This window comes from Tachypleus tridentatus, chromosome 1 (genome assembly GCF_004210375.1).
Source record: "Tachypleus tridentatus isolate NWPU-2018 chromosome 1, ASM421037v1, whole genome shotgun sequence".
NCBI lineage: Eukaryota > Metazoa > Arthropoda > Merostomata > Xiphosura > Limulidae > Tachypleus > Tachypleus tridentatus.
The window spans coordinates 44,556,018-44,576,378 of NC_134825.1; the positions used below are offsets into that span (position 1 = coordinate 44,556,018).

Below are 20,361 nucleotides of genomic sequence, written 5' to 3' on the forward strand. Positions count from 1 at the left end.
TAACAAAGATTAACTGTTTGTTTAGTTCTTATCATTCTGCAACTCGCTGCTTATGTTTAAAATCATCTTGAATTTTGTTTCTCTTTCCAAAATTGTTTTTTCAAATGTTTTGTAATATACATATTATAATACAGGAATAAGTACAATGTACGAATTAATTTGATAAATACCGCTCAATATAAGTATTTACTTGTTTGAAGTTAAAGACAAAGCTACACAATGGACTATCTCTGCTTTGCTCACGACTGGTATCGAAACTCGGTTTCTAGCGTTGTAAAGCTGCAGACATACCGCTGTGCCATTGAGGGTCATAAGCGAGTATTCATGACTACCTATAATAACTTGTAACGCTGTAAGCATTCCTAAGTACCGTACGTCATAATAAACTTGAGGCCGCTGTTGGTTCTCTCTCTTTTTATTTAACTATTTTAAGTTAATCTGTAAGAACATCCTAAATGAGTGTTTTTCTGTTGAACGCTTAAACAGATTTTGTTCCCAAGATGATTATTTTGAGAACAGTCATCCGATAAATGTAAAAAAATGAACTAAAAACGATTCAACAAAGAAACTTTCATAAAAACAATCCAGGAAACTTGTGTTTCTTTTTTATTTATTAAGTAAAACCACTCCGCTTTCTCTTGACTGATTTGAGATCTAATTACAGTTTTGAACTCTGGAGGTCAAACCTTTTCGATTGGTATACTCTACGAGACCTAAGATATCATAGATTAATTTATTCCAACCCTGGTAAAGATCCTGATGAGTAATAAAATTGAATAAGGTACGCGGGTCCCACGCTTGGTATTGCTTGTGCGCTAAAATATACAGAAGCTACTAAAATAGAATAAAGAACCAAAGGTATCATAAATTAAGATTAATTTACTCAAGTCTTGTCTAAAAGAATTTCAAGTGCTACGGGTATTGATGATCCCCTCTTGTTCAGAAAAACCTTTAGAATTGTATAAGATAATTTGCCGTGCTTTTATATAAGTGGATTGATGCTAAAATAATGTCGTTTGAGAATAAACTTTTTTTTGTGTTTTATTGTCTAGGGTAATATATATTGCTGTGGCGGCTGTTTACAGATATCTTCTTTTTAAACAATCAGTTACATTGTGATGATGAATTCCACTACCGGCCCGGCATGGTCAGGTGGTTAAGGCACTCTACTCGTAATCTGAGAGTCGCGGGTTCGAATCACCGTCGCACCAAATATGCTCGCCCTTTCAGCCATGAGGGCGTTATAATGTTACGGGGCGTTATAATACTACGGCCAATCCCACTATTCGTTATTGAAAGCGTAGCTTAAGAGTTGGCGGTGGGTGGTAATAACTAGCTGCCTTCCCTCTAGTCTTATACTACTATATTAAGGACTGCTAGCGCAGATATTTCTCGTATAGCTTTGCGCGAAATTCAAAAAGAAACAAATCACACAACCTATTCATTTACTCTAACCGTATTAGAAGGGATAACAGATCGTATATTTCTCTGTTAAATAAGTAACGTGTGGATTCTAGGCTATTCATTAGACATAATTAGTTCCAGTTATTAATTTTAATTAGATTTCATAATTATGTTCATTTCTCAATATATTTAAAGTTTGTTTTCTTTATTTTAACAGTTTATTATATTCTATTTTCTTGGCGTTTCGCTGCTATGGATTGTAAATATTACAGTACTGGTATGAAACATATATATCCCTCCACAGTACTGCCTTAAGAGTTTGTAAGGCCCGGCATGACCAGGTAGGTAAAGGCGTTCGACTCGTAACCCGAGGATCGCGGGTTCGAATCCCAGTCGCACCAAATATGCTCCCCTTTCAGTTATGGGGGCGCTATAATGTTACGATCAATCCCACTGTTCGTTGTTAAAAGAGTAGCCCAAGAGTTGGTGGTTGGTGGTGATGACTAGCTGTCTTCCCTCTAGTCTTACACTGCTAAATTAGGGACGGCTAGCGCAAATATTGGTTGTTTAGCTTTGCGCGAAATTCAAACCAAATCAAAACATTTTTTAATCTATATGAAACATATTCAGAAGTAGCTCATAATGGAAGCCTATAAATGGTATTTTCCATGCAGCAAAACGTTATTGAAACGTATTTGTACAAAATAGCGCTTTTGTAGCTTTGCGCGAAATTCAAAAACCAACAAACAAAGAAGAGTTTGTTATTTTGAAAAGCAGGAAGAAGGGGTAGTATAATCCCAAAGTTTACTAATTACATGTTTCAAACAAGTAATGAATTATTTTTATTGTTTTTTACTTAAGAGGATTGCTATCTATACTAAAGTGACGATGAAATAATTATATTTTCCCATTATTTAATCCGCAATTAATTGGTTTGATCATCGAATTACATGAAGTAAAACAGATTGTGATAGGATATTAACTCATATTTTATTTTTTCTTCGAAAGTATGTCTTAAAGTCGAGTAAATGAGTCTCCGGTTAGCAAATAAATTTCAATAAAAACATAGTGGACTGTAATCTAATCAAAACCGCCTTTGGTGTGAAAAAAAAAAAAGTGTGGGCAAAAATGATTGAGGATACGATTAAAAGGAATGAAATCAAAATTGGCGGCCAAGCTGGTAGGTACACTTAAAGCATTAATGATTATTTTGTAGCACTTCTTATCTTAACAACTAAGGTATTTTTGATTAGATAGCATAACCTTTTATCAATACACACCCACACACTCAGCAAGTAAGAAAGTAACACTCGATAGCAACCCGCATTAGCTTTAGAATCGCAACTCCATTATTTATTAAAAGCCTAAACTTTACATAACCAACCACATTCTTTAAAATGCATAGCGGAAGTTTTACCTCTAATAATAATAGATTGGTGTTAATAGCTAGTGTTAATAGATTTCTTTATATTAATGTTAGGAACTTTAGATTAACAGTTTCTTATCATAATTTCCCACCCATGCAAACAATACAGTCTTATCAGCCCCCCACTGGCTCAGCGGTATGTCTGCGATCTTACAACGCAAAAAACCGGGTTGCGATACCCGTCGTGGGCAGAGCACAGATAGTTCATTGTGTAGCTTTGTGCTTAATTCAAAATAACAACAACAACAGTCTTATCAATCATCATTATTTATGTTAATTGATTAAGCTAATATCACGGGACACTAGACGCTCATTAATTAGGGGAATTTAATACAGTTTAGCAAATTTGTGCTTAAAAGTAAGCAATGTATAATAACCGTCCACCCGTTTGATTCTTTTGAAAACTTGAGTTAGAAACTGCTGATCTAGTTTGCTTTGTTTAAACAGTATTCTCAAGACGGCTGGTATGGGTATTAGCACTTTAATTAAAATAAAGTACAGGACAACGTTTCAACCTTCTTAGGTCATGTTCAAGGTAACAAAAGTGTTTAACAATGTTTATGTATCTGCACATATTTTCATCCTGTAGTTTTGCTGCCCCAAATCAGCTATCTTTAATCCCAGCGACAAAAACTAAAAATGGTCCAGTTTTACTCTTACGTGAAGCTGTATTTAAAATGTTAGACTGATAGCTTACGTGACTTTGTGCGTAGTCCTGTTCAAATATTTTCGTCTACTTTGAGCGGATTTTGTTTAAAAACTTTGCACACGTGACTTATATTTACACCAAATGAGACTCCTAATTGCGGGTTGTAAAGATCTAGCTGTGTACAAATTTAAAAAAAAATCTATAAAAGTTAAACAGGTTTTTTATCAAATTAATTTTCCATACTTTTGGTGCGAAAATAAATAAATAAAAAATACGAAGTAACTCAATCAAAATTCGATATGTTATATCTCAGGTATTTCTTAACAGACTGCCTTGAAATTTGATATATGAAGTGAGAGTTCAGTAGAACACATTCACTGAAAATGTGCAGTAGTTTGGAATACCTCAGTCCGAGATACAGAAGGTGGAATATCGCTAAATTATTACTACTGTTAATAACACAAAATGTGTCTTACAGCAGATTGTTTTGGCCGAACGACACGTTTGGGTGTCTTGGTATAATCCAGTAGTTCTTTCTACCCTGTGTAACGGGCGTACCTTTGAACATTTATTTTAGTGTCTACGCTGGTTTCATTGCTGTTTTCTCTTTTGCATATTATGTATATTTTTGGATGTGTATTGCCATACCAGCCTATTCTCAAAAAGGGTAGAACGTAAAAATCAACAATACTTGCCTGACGAAAGTGCGCGAGAATATTGTCGAAATTTCTACACATTCGCATGATTCCTATAAAAAATGCGGCTAGCCTAGTGACGGAAGTGTATTATTATTGGTCAGCTACAGTCCGTGTACTATAGGTCCGGGAAGCTATATTGTGATCAACGTCTATTAATCGCAAAACTACAGAATTTGACTACGAACGTTATAAATTTCGAACATTACAAACCATTCAATTTTAGTGGATTACTTTGAGCATTATTATTTATACGAGTATATTAAATATCTTTGCTAGAAGGAGTCAGCTTGTATTCGGCGTAAAGCCAGCCAAAAAAAAAACAACAACAAAATGGTAGCTTAGGCGAGGGTAACGATACCAACTCTGAATTAATTTGTTCAACGTAGACTTGGACTTTCGATAACATATTAAATTCTAGACCGATATAAGACTCAGTATAGTTTATATGTTTGTAAAACTCTTTTATATAAACCATTATGTGTAATAACTATTAATAATAACCATTAACAAAAATTGTGTTGTATCTGTTGTTGCTTGTATATCAAAATATATTTGTATTATAAAGGAAAATTCTGTGTTTCAATCTTGTTGACAAATACCATAAATTTGATACATATTAATTGCTAATTAACTTTTAAATTCAAATTTATATTTCTGGTTATTTGAAATAATAATACGTAACATGTTAAAAAACCATACTTGCATACCCACAATACACTTTTTTAATTCCATAAGACCATTAATTCACTTTTTTTACTTGACAGAGTTTTAGAATCATGTAATTCCTTAAGAACGAAACGTTATTACCTTGTAAAATTACATTAAAATCCTCGATAAACAGTTAAGCAGATATCTTACTTTATTATATTGGATATATTCGATTGATAAAATTCTAATCTGTCAATATTATATTATTGACTTGTTTCCTCTCTTGTAGTCTTTACTGAGATCAGTAATAAGTATCAGCAGTATTTACCACGTTAAACATTTTAAACGAAACAGAAAGTGCTTTTTCGACAGCTAGTTATTACAATACTGTCTCATTTAACTCTCTACTCGACTGAATAAATTAATTTATTTATATTATAGATATAACTGATGTACAGATTTAACATAATGATTTGGTTTCGCTTGGTCTTGCTAATTTTTAAATATGATGAAGCATAACGGGATGTATACCCACCACAAGTATCGAAATTCAATTTTTTGTGTCGTAAGCCTGGAATTTTAATGATAGGCCAGAGGGGAACTTAATCGAAGGGACAAAGACAAAAACATTTAGTAGAACTGCAGTTACTATACTTGTACATTGTAGTTACAAGTGATTGATATCGGATAATTCACAAATCCATTGGCAGAAGAGTTAGCCAAAAAATGGAGAAGCGTAGGAAAATAATTGTTGCTTGTATGGAACGCAGTAATATGAGCATACCTTGTGACAGTTTCATTGAGGTCATCCAGTATAATTTTAAGGTCATGTATTTAAAACATTTATTAGTATGCAGCATGTTATGGCACTTGCAATGATGTATTTAGTGATATATGATACATTCTATCCAAAATTTACAAAATCGTGTATGATGCAGATTAATAATATGTACGAAGGACATGATTCAGAAGAAGATCTTGAATGATGTCAGTGTTAACGTTGCAGAGTAGGTCCATATCACTAACAGTTATTTTGCTATACATTTCTGTTGCTGAATTATTTGCCTGTCGAAAGACTTCTGAATTACCTTGTATAACTGATTATTGTACTCTTTTTCACGAGAACAAAAACAGCCAAGCATATGCTAACGTTAAAATTCACGTAGTTGCAACTGATATAGTTACTTAATTATTTATCTTTGCTAATAAAGGCATATATAATTTTGTAGGGCTGATTTATCCTAACTTGGAAAAATATTCTGAAAGATCTAATGATAACATTGCTCTTGTTTTAACAGTTAAGAAGAAATTATTTTTGTTCGTGTTTTCTGGAAAAAAACAAAGTATCCTAACAAAATCAGATTATTTTATTTTTCTCAATTTCAACTGTCATATACATTATTATGTATTGGTACTTTCTTTACATCAACTGTGAGAGATGATTATATATTTTGTTTGTAGTTTCAACTACTTTATATAATTAATGTAATTGACGGTTTCTAATAAGGACAAAGAAAATCTTGGAGAGCTGATGTTATCATTGTGTTACCTTCCAACTGCCGGTAGGCTTGCTGTCACAGTTATTAAAGCAAGAAGTCTAAAAGCCATGGACATCACTGGATCGTCTGGTAAAAAAAAAAATATATATTTGTATCTTTGAACTTCAACTATTTCTTGTAAATCAGACAACGTTTTGAATTTAAATATTTTTATTAAAATTATCCTCTTTGAATTAAATGTTTGAACATATTATTACTTTTGCATCCATTGTTAGTCATTATCTTGATAATAAGGTTATATAATCCATATATAAGTTCGTTCATCATTTAATTTGATTTCGTATCATTCACTTTTCATATTTTGTCTCATTATTTTAACAATATTTCGTCCAATTACGTGTTAGTGTTTTGTTCACACAAATTTATATTTATTTAATGTTTTCGCTGGAAAAAACATTTAGAAAAACGGTCTCTTATATTAAATATAACGTCTCCCGGTGAGTAGTGGTTTGTTTGTTTTGTTTTTGAATTTCGCGTAAAGCTACACGAGGACTATCTGCGCTAGCCGTCCCTAATTTAGCAGTGTACGACTAGAGGGAAGGCAGCTAGTCATCACCACCCACCGCCAACTCTTGGGCTACTCTTTTACCAACGAATAGTGGGATTGACCGTCACATTATAACGCCTCCACGGCTGAAGAGGCGAGCATGTTTGGTGTGACGGGTATTCGAACCCGCGAACCTCAGATTACGAGTCGAGTATTTCAACCACCTGCCCATGCCAGGTCGTGGGTTAGTGGTAAGACTAACACTGCTAAAATAGTGGTTTGATTCTCTTCGGTGAACACAGCGGTATAGAGACAATGTCTTACTCAAATATTTTTTATATGGCCTATCTTTTTATTTTTTTTTTATTACTTTTTTGAAGATGTCTTGAAAGTTTGTATATTTCAAAGTGATAATCTACTTAGGTAGGTAATTTGGTAATTGTAACTTGTACTTTTCAAGATGTTGTTGCAAAAAGTCGCCACTTTGTTGCATAAAATTAACGTCTCATTAGAAAGAAATGGTTCTGTTTTAATAAATCAATTGTCAAACAGATTTTTCAATCGATGTTGCTGTTTGCACAAAGCTACACATGTGCTCTGCCCACCACGGGTATCGAAACCCGATTTTTAGCACTATAAATCCGCAGACATGCCGCTAAGCCACTGGAGGGCTTTTCAGTCGAATACAAAAGACTAATATTTTTCAAAAAAAGATTAGAAAATATAAAACACATGCTTACACGGAAAAAAAGTTGTCTGAACACAAAACAAAAAATATGATGATTAAATTCATTAATGAAAACTTAGAGCAATTGCCCACAATTGAAACATCGTTTAAAAGAAACTTGAATATCTATAAAAAATTGGAAAAATTTGGTGGTTGCCTTCACTTGATTGCCACGTTCAAGTCGTATAATCTTTCACAAAGTATACATGTTTTACTTTATCAAAGTAACGCCAAATTTTGCAAAAATCTGTATTTATGAAGAGGCATACAACATCAAAAGTTACTTTGTTTTCAAACGAGAGTCACTAATCTTGGAGGTGAGACATTGTCCTGGATCCGACACAGCAGACAACCCGATTTGGCTTTGCTATGAAAAACACTTGAACATGTGTAAACAAAAAAATTTGCTGCGAGTAATCTATTCAAGACTGAGTTGAAAATTAGCACAAGTTTTGTTTAACGGGGAATTTTATACGAGCACACACATTTGGTTATTTTGTAAAAAAAAAAACGATTTTGTTGTAGTGCAGAAGCACGTGTTTTATCATCTTGTAATTTTATACGGATGGTTGGTCGTATGTTACAAAAATAACGTTCGAGTTCTACCACTGCATTAGATTATGTTAGCTCTAGTGGCTATAACTACACATATTACGGAAAGTTTCGTCGTAACAAAGACGTAGTCAGATTAGACAACACTCATCTTGGGAAACTTTCCAATGTCCTTCATTTTACGTTCAAGTCGCTTACAAAAGCAATGTTTAACTAGAACAAAAGCATAAAATTGCGTGATTTCAAGGCGTGGTTTGAAAATTACGGTCTTTTGCTCATGTTTATTGTATTGTTAACGGGACGTAAAGACATATGCGTAATTTTCACGGGAGCTACGAGGGACATGTTCCCTCACACTTTTTCAAGAACTATTTTGATAAAATACCCTCATGAGTATCCCAGCTACTGAAACTGCCCTCCCCCCTTCCCTCCAGTATTGAAACCAAAGTTACTCTACTGCAAAGTCATGTCAGCTTTATCGCAATAAATTTTAAAGGGAAGGTGGGTTAGAGGTTTTTTTTCATTATATTGTGTCCCCTAGTGGCTCAGCGGTATGTCTGCTTACATACAACGCCAAAAATCGGGCTTCGATACCCGTGGTGGGCAGATAGCCCATTGTGTAGCTTTGTGCTTAATTCAAAACAACAACAAATCATTACATTGTTTTTCATTTTGTGGGTGAGGGTTTCTATGATTTTTGTTGCCCTTAACTCTCAGCTGTACAAGTTCATCTGTTACCATAGGAAACTTTAAAAGGTAACTTCTTCGAAACGTTGTGCACTTTGTTACTACAATGTTTAATAAGTTCACTATACGAAAACGATTTTTCAGAAAGGGTTGCAAATAATAGTCCAACTGTAAGTATCCGCGGCGAAAGTGCATTGTCGGATGTCGAAAATATGACGATAACCGAATATATATAGGTGCTAAGCATTTTCACTGGTAGCATGGTTTGGTTTGTTTTTAATTTTGCGCAAAGCTACACGAGGGTATCTGCGCTAGCCGTCCCTAATTTAGCAATGTAAGACTAGAGAGAAGGTAGCTAGTCATCACCACTCACCACCACCTGTTGGGCTACTCTTTTACCAACGACTAGTGGGACTGACCGTCACATTATAACATCCCCATGGCTGAAATGGCAAGTATATTTGGCGTGACGGGGATTCGAACCCGCTACCTTCGTATTACGAGTCGAGTGCCTTAAACTCCTGGCCATGTCGGGCCTCACTGGTAGCACCAAGATTCTCACCTGAGACGTTACACTATTATATTAGCATACGCAAATATTTTCTATAAAGTGCGAGTAACCCTGTTTATTTTGTTATATTTGTTTTACTTGCTGTTTAAAGATTCCTGAGAAATTTATATTCGGAAAGGCATGCTTTGATTGAAATTCGCTTTCTACTATTTGCTGAAAGTGTAGTGATACCTCTGTCTCGTGTTAAAGCAAGTGTACAACTACTAAAACAATGTTTTTATAGTATTTTCGTCTGTGTTAAAATATAATCAAGCGAGGTATGCTGACGTCATGAATTTCGTGGGAACCAGTGTGATAAAGTAGAGAAAAACATTTAAGAAATCCTTTTGTTGCGTTGTGTATTGAGAAATTTGTGGTTGACATTTAAAGCTAACATTTTTAGATCATATTCTGTGTTGCTGATGGCTTTTTAATAAAGTGTTTTTAAAGTCAGTTTCCACTAGAGTGACATTTTTTAAAATGTAGTGTTTATTTGATTCAGTGTCAGCCATGACATTATCTTCTTACGTCTCCACATTGCATTCAGTTTCACTGATTGCATTCAGAAATAAGTGAAATATGTTCATGCTAATGTTATTATTCTTCCAGATCTTTTCAGTTGAAAGTACATTGGCCTAAGATTGGCCACTTGTTACAATAACGGGTTCGAATCTCCCTTACACCAAATATGCTCGGCCTTTCAGTCGTGGGGCGTTAGAATTGTGACGGTCAATCCCACTATTCGTTAGTAAAAGAGTAGCTCAAGAGTTGATGGTGGGCAGTGATGGCTAACTGCCTTCCCTCTAGTCTGGCACTGCTAAATTAGATACGGCTAGCGCAGATAGCCCTCATGAAGCTTTGCGCGAAATTCAAAAACAAACAAACCTGTATTGACAATAAATATTGTGGTAGGGACAATAGTGCACAATCATGTTCGTCAAATCCACAATGAGGAAGTAGCCACAAGATCTGGTATGAGACCTGAAACTTTTTTATAACATGCGGTCCCTTGATGAGACACCAGTAAATTTACGCACTTGCAACGCTAAACTTTCGGGGCTCGATTTCTTGCTGTAAACTTAACACATAGCTCAGTTTGATTTTGTGATTACATTGAGATAATTCTTATGTTCTAACGCTGAAAGGTGAATGTATCAATATCAACATTCAAATTCGAAGATATATTAATTATGTAAAAATTCGAAAAAAAATTTGTGACGCAAATAAAAGACTTAATTACAGTGGGATAACAAACTTGATTATTATATGTGTATATTAATAATATCGTAGCTCTCTAAGCGCACTGGCTACAAATTACTCAATGTCACATCCACACAAAAAAATCTGTTTGTTGGCACAACAACTAAATATTAATTAAACACTTTAATTAAAGGTCAATTTAATTATCTTTGCTAGTTTTGAATTTCGCGGAAAGTTACACGAGGGCTATCTGCGCCAAACGTCCCTAATTTAACAGTATAAGACTATGGGGAAGGCAGCTAGTCATCACCACCCACCGCCAACTTATGGGCTATTCTTTTACCAACGAATAGTGGGATCGATCGTCACCTTATAACGCCCTCACGGCTGCAAGGGAAAGCATGTTTGGTGTGACGGGCATTCGAATCCGCGACCCTCGCATTATGAGTCGAGTGTCTTAACCATCTGGCCATGCTACACCTAATTATCCTTAAAAATAATCCATTTGTGTTCTGTTAAGGAAGTTTGAATGTGAATAAATAATACGGTGTTTTAGAAGTCCTTCTGCTGATCAAAGCGTGAACCTAAATGACATGGAAACTGCGACTGAAATTGTCGTGAAAATAATTTTTTCTTACACTGCTAAATTAGAGACGGCTAGCGCAGATAGCCCTTATGTTGCTTTGTGCGAAATTCAAAAACAAACAAACAAGTAAAATTAAAAGTCTATTTGATTGCAATTAATTTATTGTGGGACTCTCTTATTTCATTAAAAATACCTGTTTTTTACGTATCTCCATTTTAAGTGTGTTTGTCGTTACGTATAAAGTTATATAATTGTACTCCTGCGCTGTATCTATCATGGTTATTGAAACCATGTTTTTAGTGTTAGAAGTTTTCATATTTACCGCTGAGTCATTGGATAGTTCTATTTGTGATCTATAAGATATCCCAATGAAACACTTTCTACACACCTTCTCTCGTTGAATTTGATTTAAAGTTTCACGCAGTCTTCATTCCATTCAGTAAATACATAGAAATGGTGGAATGTTTTCTCTTTACGTCATTTGTTTTAGTTCATATTCAGTTCCCTAGGATACACAACTGTAAATAAGAACAAACGTTTACTTATGCATATCTTTCTTCAACTTTGCAAATTTCAATACAAATATCAACTACCTTAACAGGTTAAACCGGTGAGTGGTTTGGGTTACCAATATAACCTCATAGGTCAATACATCTTACAAATACGTTACATTTTTTCTCGTATTAGATCAGTTTGATCAGTTTCTAGTTGTGTCTGTTCTCGTCAGCACGACTGAAACGACAATAGTGTAACAGTTTTTCCCAGTCAGCTGTGTATATAAAATTTGGGAAAGATACATTTATGGCTTGAATTGTATATATAATAATTTGATACTAACTTTTTAACTTCTTTTTTTCGGAGAGAAAAGTACAACTGAGTGTAGATAAATAAGAATCCTTGCCAGTTACCCATATGTAATATACATAACAAAGTTAGCTGTAATAACGTCCTCCATCATAGATATAACTGTGCTGATTAGAGTGGACATAGCTTGAAAATTCAATGCTTTCTTGATTGAATTGTCCAATATGGGCAAATTATGTACCTTATTTGTGAAACGAGAAGTCTTATATATGCTGTCAAACCAAACCACTGTCAATTTAACACGTATAGGCTAATATTTATATACAACATAGTTTTATATACAACATAGTTTTATATACAAAATAATTGTGTAATAACATTACACGCTGAAATATCTGCCTAAATCCTGCAAGTAAAGCAAACAGTTTCCTTGAAATTCCAAAATTTTATTCTTTTAGATCCCTACGTTAAAGTGTCTCTCATATGTCAGGGAAAGCGAATAAAGAAAAAAAAGACCACTGTCAAAAAGTCAACTCTAAACCCAGTTTATAATGAAGCACTAGTGTTTGATGTTCCAGCGGATAATATCGAAGATGTTAACCTAGTAATCAAGGTTATCGACTATGACAGGTAACTATGGCTGTAAAATATTATCGAATATGTTAACCTAGTAATCGAGGTCATCGGCTATGACAAGTAACTATGGCTGTAAAATATTATCGGAGATGTTAACCTACTGGTCAGAGTTATCGACTATGACTGGTAACTATTGCTGTAAATTTTTATCACGATATTACCCTATTGGATTAGGTCATCTAAATATTTTAATGAAATCACGTTGTTTCTATATATAACATTAAAATTTTATCTGTTAACCAAACTACACGAACTCATTAACCTCGGCCATCTTAGAAATACGTGGGTACCAAAAATTTATTCACTTGTGTTAACCACCAATTAAAAATACATGATTTTAAACTTCGCTTTCTTCATGCATTGAAGATACAACAGTATTTACCAATATTATTAACAACGTTTAAGATACAACTGTATTTACCAATATTATTAACAACGTTGAAGATATAACTGTATTTACCAATATTATTAACAACGTTGAAGATACAACAGTATTTACCAATATTATTAACAAAGTTGAGTCCTCCACGTTTTGAACATTTCATGTGTTTACATTAATATCATTTAAACTTTTTAGTGACTGCTTGAATTGGATCCAGTTTGAGTATCAAAAAGTTATTTATCTAGCTAGAATTATTTTAACCTTAACTAACGTCTGATTCTACAAATAACGCTATTCGTACAATAATGGTAGCAACATCGTTATGAATATGGCATCTAACATCGCCAATATTTTATAAGTAATTTTTGTTTGTTTGATAGAATTCGCATAAGGACACTTGAGGGTCATTTTCGATTCCAATCCCTCATTTTTAAGTTACAAACTAGAGAGAAAGCAGTAAATCAACGCTATGTTCCGACAAGTTATTGATTACGCTAATTGAATAGTGAGATTTGTCAAGCACTCTTATGAAAAATCAATGGCTTCGAAGTATGAAGCTCAGTTTTTGAAAAAAGTGTTAACAGGTCGAGAACCACAAATACCCAGATCTATTGTGTCATATATTTATTTATTTTGCCTAAGTACATAAAACAAGCTTTCTCTTAGTTCTGTCTCTTGCTTCGGGTCTTAGACTGCCTTGATTGTTTTAGACTTTCCTCTTACCAACTTTAGCAGCCAGACGACACAGACTAGGAATCTTATTAACAACTAATGTTAATTTAGAAAATGTATCGATAAAACATCGGTAAGAAATTGAAGTGTGAATAGACTAATTATACATTACTAATTAAAGAACATTAAATCTGATGCATATAGAAGTAAGTGAAAAAAAGCCGATCAGTTTTGAATAGTAGAAGATTGTACTTGTATTAAATAAAAATGGATGTTTGAAATTATATTTGTATTTTCTTTTTTGTTTTAATGAGTAAGTTCAGTTTGATCATATTTCGCAGTTTTCAACCTGAATTTTGCAAGACCTTTCAGATTTTCTTCCGGGATGTCAGTGTACTTGGATACCACAAACTAAGTTTAAAAAAGAAACATTTTGGTACTGTTAACAAAGAATTTCTCATTGTGGATATCATTTTGAACGTGTTTCTTTTTCTGTTGACTCCCTGACATAGAAACAATTGTAAATTGTGCTATCATGGAAACTGACTTTACAAGACCTCTACAACTTATGCTGGAGAAGAGATATCTATAGCATTAGAAAGGACTCTGTCCAAGAATATGGCAAAGTCTTAGAAGAGAAGTCTTCTGGACCTAGAGCTTTCTCCAGTCACGTTGAAAGTAATGTCAGCATTCCTTTAAGGGCACCTCACTGGGAAATCTCGGATTCTCTCAATGCAACCTCAAATAATTTAACCCTGTATGCAATAGTATATGACAGCAGAGAATATTTCTTGGTGATAGAAAGTGGTTTAAATATCCTGAGACGTACAAGGGTGGTTGATGTAGGATTCAAAAGCATTCCTGGAAAAGCTTCAACATCACAAATCACTAAGTGATGTCACCAAGAGATGAAAAGAGTTATAAGATTATTCAGTAAACGAAGTTCACGACAACGTGATCAAATAAGCAGATGACATTTTGTTATGATCCAGCAGCTTAGAGCACTATGGGCTGTGACAATAGTTTGTAATTTTATGTATCATCGTCATGATAATAAAGATGGTGCTCGTTACCAAACCTTGCGTCCTTACATTGAAGACCTAGCCTGCGGATGCCACATTCATGATGATTTACTCGTCTCAGTTTTTTTGTTTTGTCTGTTTAGAATTAAGCGCAAAGCTACACAATGGGCTATCTGTTCTCTGCCCACCACGGGTATCGAAACCCAGTTTTTAGTGTGTAAGTCCGCAGACATACCACTGTGCCACTGGGGGCTACTCGTCTCAGAACTTCAAGAAATTGAATTTACGAGAATATCTTAGCTACATTTCAGCAGAAAAGCTGGTAGTTGTAACCTGTGTGGGCCACACGATGGAGAGGTAAAAAAAGGAAACTTACCAATATTCAAGATATTAGCAAATGAAGGCCTGTAATGTTGCATCAAATGTTCCAAGCGAGTTTTTGTTTCAAATGGTTAAACTCAGGAACAGATAGTGTAAACGTGATGCTGTATTTAGACATTCCATTGCTTGATATCGTATAACGTTTGGGTGGATGACTTAATAACTGGGATACAGTTGTCAATGAGTTGTGCCACACATTTTACCTTATGAAGAACCAAGCTAAGTTCAAAGCAAATGAAGAAGACAAGACCATTTGATGCATGCACCTTTAAAGCAAACACAGGTACCCCGCATGGCCAAGCGGTTAAGGCACTCGACTCATAATCTGAGGGTCGCGGGTTCGAATCCCTGTCATACCAAACATCCTCGCCCTTTCAGCCGTGGAGCGTTATAATGTGACGGTCAGTCCCACTGTTCGTCGGTAAAAGAGTATCCCAAGAGTTGACGGTGGGTGGTGATGACTAGTTTCATTTCCTCTAGTCTTACACCGCTAAATTAGGGACGGCTAAAGCAGATAGGCCTTGTGTAGCTTTGCGCGAAATTCAAAACAAACTAAAGCCAACACAGTAGCAAATGCGAAAAGGTCGATGATTAACAATGGCTGCAGCTGTACACGTTGGTTTAAACTAGTAAAGCTGGAGTTGATTCTTGTTGGTTGAGTGAAGCAGTCAGTTCGCCTTGGTGGCTATTCGTAGAAATCATGGAGGTGTCACATGTTACCTGCTGATAAAAACGCAAGGATCATTTTTAGTAGACATTGGAGTACCCAAAACCATACTCGATCTTGAATTCTCTGTGTTAGAATTGCAGTCAGTATGAAATTCATTTCTGGCGAATGGCGAGAAGCTAGACGTGTGTGAAAGGCATGTCTCCAAACCTGCTGTAGATAAAGTCGTTCGCTACGAAAGTAATTATTTCTGATGTTGGTCCAAACACTGTTGTCTTAAGGATAACCTACTGAAGGAATTGCCAGTTAGTGTTGCTTGTAATAGGCGAACTGTTTTGTGCGCCAAAAAGTCATCCATTGCCCACCCAATTCCTTTACTATTTGAGTTTAATTTATTATTTGCTTTAAAACTCTGAATCTGTTTTTACTAGGGATATCAATGTCCTTGAATACTACAATGAATTGTTAAACATACACACTCTAACACATTTAATTTGTGCTTGTAGAACAATTGGTGACATACGCTAAATAATGAATCTAACTTAAATATCAGCAAGTACTACTTTTTATGTAAAACCCTCTCAATACTTTGTGACCCTGTTAAAAACTTTGCAATCGATACTTGATTTACTGTTCCTTTGACTGGTTGTCGCTAAGTTTTCCTACAAAAATGTTTCGTTTATAATTTTTTATACACAATAAAATTAGTTTTATTACCAAATTTGTTTGTTTGCTACAGAGTTGGAGCAAATGAAATGCTTGGCTGTTGTGCCATTGGAAATCAATGTATTGGTTTGGGAAGAGATCATTGGTTGAAAATGCTGGACACGCCTCGTCATCCTGTAGCACAGTGGTATCCCCTGGTGGACAGCGCCCCAAGTTTTTTGGACTTTTCGGAGCAGTCTCCTATAAAATGTATCAGTATTAGGTGATAATGTACAAAATGGAAATCCGGATTGATACAGCTATATTTAAATAACCACCAGTATGATTCAACCATACGTAAGGTAGATACACCCTTCAGACTGTATCAAACAAAACGGTTGTCTTTTTTCTTGCACGATTGCTACTCATTACACGCTATTTCTATGCTGCACACACCTGTCACCGCATGAGTATTAACAATCCAACATACATATTGTCCAACTAATCATAAAGTCTGTTTCCCAGTGTATAACTATGTTAAGTGGTTTGATCCAGTATGAGTATTAACAATCCAACATACATATTGTCCAACTAATCATAAAGTCTGTTTCCCAGTGTATAACTATGTTAAGTGGTTTGATCCAGTATGAGTATTAACAATCCAACATACATATTGTCCAACTAATCATAAAGTTTGTTTACCAGTGTATAACTATGTTAAGTGGTTTGATCCAGTATGAGTATTAACAATCCAACATACATATTGTCCAACTAATCATAAAGTCTGTTTCCCAGTGTATAACTATGTTAAGTGGTTTGATCCAGTATGAGTATTAACAATCCAACATACATATTGTCCAACTAATCATAAAGTCTGTTTCCCAGTGTATAACTATGTTAAGTGGTTTGATCCAGTATGAGTATTAACAATCCAACATACATATTGTCCAACTAATCATAAAGTTTGTTTACCAGTGTATAACTATGTTAAGTGGTTTGATCCAGTATGAGTATTAACAATCCAACATACATATTGTCCAACTAATCATAAAGTTTGTTTACCAGTGTATAACTATGTTAAGTGGTTTGATCCAGTATGAGTATTAACAATCCAACATACATATTGTCCAACTAATCATAAAGTTTGTTTACCAGTGTATAACTGTGTTAAGTGGTTTGATCCAGTATGAGTATTACAAATCCAACATACATATTGTCCAACTAATCATAAAGTCTGTTTCCCAGTGTATAACTATGTTAAGTGGTTTGATCCAGTATGAGTATTAACAATCCAACATACATATTGTCCAACTAATCATAAAGTCTGTTTCCCAGTGTATAACTATGTTAAGTGGTTTGATCCAGTATGAGTATTAACAATCCAACATACATATTGTCCAACTAATCATAAAGTTTGTTTACTAGTGTATAACTGTGTTAAGTGGTTTGATCCAGTATGAGTATTACAAATCCAACATTCATGTTGTCTACCTAATCATAAAGTCTGTTTCCCAGTGTATAACTATGTTAAGTGGTTTGATCCAGTATGAGTATTAACAATCCAACATACATATTGTCCAACTAATCATAAAGTCTGTTTCCCAGTGTATAACTATGTTAAGTGGTTTGATCCAGTATGAGTATTAACAATCCAACATACATATTGTCCAACTAATCATAAAGTTTGTTTACTAGTGTATAACTGTGTTAAGTGGTTTGATCCAGTATGAGTATTACAAATCCAACATTCATGTTGTCTACCTAATCATAAAGTCTGTTTCCCAGTGTATAACTATGTTAAGTGGTTTGATCCAGTATGAGTATTAACAATCCAACATACATATTGTCCAACTAATCATAAAGTCTGTTTCCCAGTGAAAAACTATGTTAAGTGGTTTGATCCAGTATGAGTATTACAAATCCAACATACATATTGTCCAACTAATCATAATGTCTGTTTATTGATGTATAACGACATTACGCGCTTTAATACAGCGTGATTATTTCCAACCAATGTACTTGTTTATCTAATGGAAATGTCTTTGTCAACGCTTAACCATGTTGTATTTTTGCTCCCATTTCTCTTACGAATGTCTAACGTATAAATACTTGTTTGCCAGTTCTAAATAGCTTAGGTTTGAAAATTTCATATTAAATGAACGTCTTTTCTGTAAATTTATTATTATTTTAACATAGCTATTTTTGTGTAATATGGTAATTTTATTTTTATACTGTAAATGTCTGATGGTCCAAGAAAGATATTTCTTTATGGTATACATTCTTATATATTCTGGTTTTGTTAGTTGTTTTTTTTACTCTTTTATACCTTCGTTTTTAGTAATTTATTAAATTATTTATTCAGTTTGTATACAGTTTTTATTACCCATCAGTATTCTTGGTTCTACGTATGTGTGTGTAGGTATCAATAAATCATTAATGCGCTAAACTGAAACAGTAATAAACATTGTAAACTAATATAGTGTGTTTATTCGTTGTTCTTAAACTAACAGTAACTAGCATAATAGGAACTGTAAAATTATATTTTATTATATGTTCCAAAATGTTTTTTGGCTTAAAGCTATAATATTCTGAAATAATTGTATGTGTTCAAAACTTTGCAAACAGTTTTAGTAGGACATGTTATTTTTCAATGAACAAAGCATGTATGTATATATACATACGTGAACTTTGAATAAGTGTTTGTCAATACTAGTAATAGACTGCCTCATAACACCATATTTGCTATTTTTCTTTAATAGAACACTCAAAGTTTCGACTTACAGCGAATTTATTATTTAAAACAGTTGAAACATTGTACTGCCAGTTACGGTTTGTGTTTGGAACGCTTCTGATGAAGCTGTAAAGTAAAACGCTGATTTTTCAATTAAAGAAAAATAATAAATTCGGTGTAGTAAGACTGTTTATTATTAGTTTGTATGTCTTGTATACACTAGTATGCACCACATAAATCTAATAATAAGTGGTTGACGTCACTTAAAAATCTGCTATTAAAATACTTGTATTTGAATTGCTACCGCACATATAGAACATAACTGTCCTGGTAAAATTCATATTTTATAGTATATCAACAGTATCATCTCTGACAGGATTTTATCATTTAATCGCTATTCTTGATGAGATGCCTATATGTATTTTTTTCTATCAGTAGAGCTTTTTACGTTGACTTTATTCACAAATATCTTGCCTACTATATAAAAGTTACTGGATACTTATCGGTTTTTAACTTTATATTACACTCATGAATTTAGTGAAATGTAATTTGAAGAAGCTTTGTCTAGAATTGGCTTAAATTGTCAAAGTTAGCAGATGAAACTTTTGACCATGTGAAGGTTAAAGACATTAACACATAATTTAACAGTTGGAAAATTAAAATAATTATGGTTCTTATTTTTATCAGATAATATATGACATATTTTTAAAATAATAAACCTTTATCAATACACTTTTAAGCAAGTGAAGCGGACATTACATGAAGTGTTGTATTCATGGTTACAACTAAAAACTGATTCTTTAAATTGAAATGTTTGGGCTGAAAGATCATTTAACGTGTTCTTTTGAAGTATATTTATCTTGGTTGTTACTTTCTTTTTCTGTTCCAAATAGTTTGAGTAAAAAACAAATATTCGAGAGAAATTCAGAGTTAGATATCTCTTCATATAATATATAAATGTTCATTTTGTTTTTAACGTCTACCACATGAGCCTGCCGGGCATTTTGATGTGTATTCTAAAAATAAGTTTTGTGTTGTTTGGATTAGACGAAAGCAAGACGTTTGGTAATATTTTAGAGGCCTAGATCGCTGGACCCATGACCTGAAACCAAACCATTAAAATCAACATGGGCAGTTTGTAAATGTCAAGTAAAACGATGTTGCAGTGAAACATGCTTGAAATGCTGTGGATTGTTTGTGAATGTGATGGTTTGAGTGTAACGATTAAACTAAACCGTGGGTCGAGGT

General features: G+C 34.0%; 1 protein-coding gene across 1 annotated transcript in view; it reads left to right on the top strand.

Moving 5' to 3' along the window:
- Positions 1 to 18,496, top strand: part of LOC143247264 (synaptotagmin-10-like) — a 59,943-nt gene extending 41,447 nt beyond the window's left edge. The window contains exons 6-8 of the mRNA XM_076495018.1: positions 6,333 to 6,453; positions 12,436 to 12,607; positions 16,477 to 18,496. Coding sequence (XP_076351133.1) covers positions 6,333 to 6,453; positions 12,436 to 12,607; positions 16,477 to 16,669 — 486 coding nt within the window. The 3' untranslated portion in view covers positions 16,670 to 18,496. The remainder of the gene's footprint in view (positions 1 to 6,332; positions 6,454 to 12,435; positions 12,608 to 16,476) is intronic.
- The last annotated feature ends 1,865 nt before the right edge of the window (positions 18,497 to 20,361 follow it).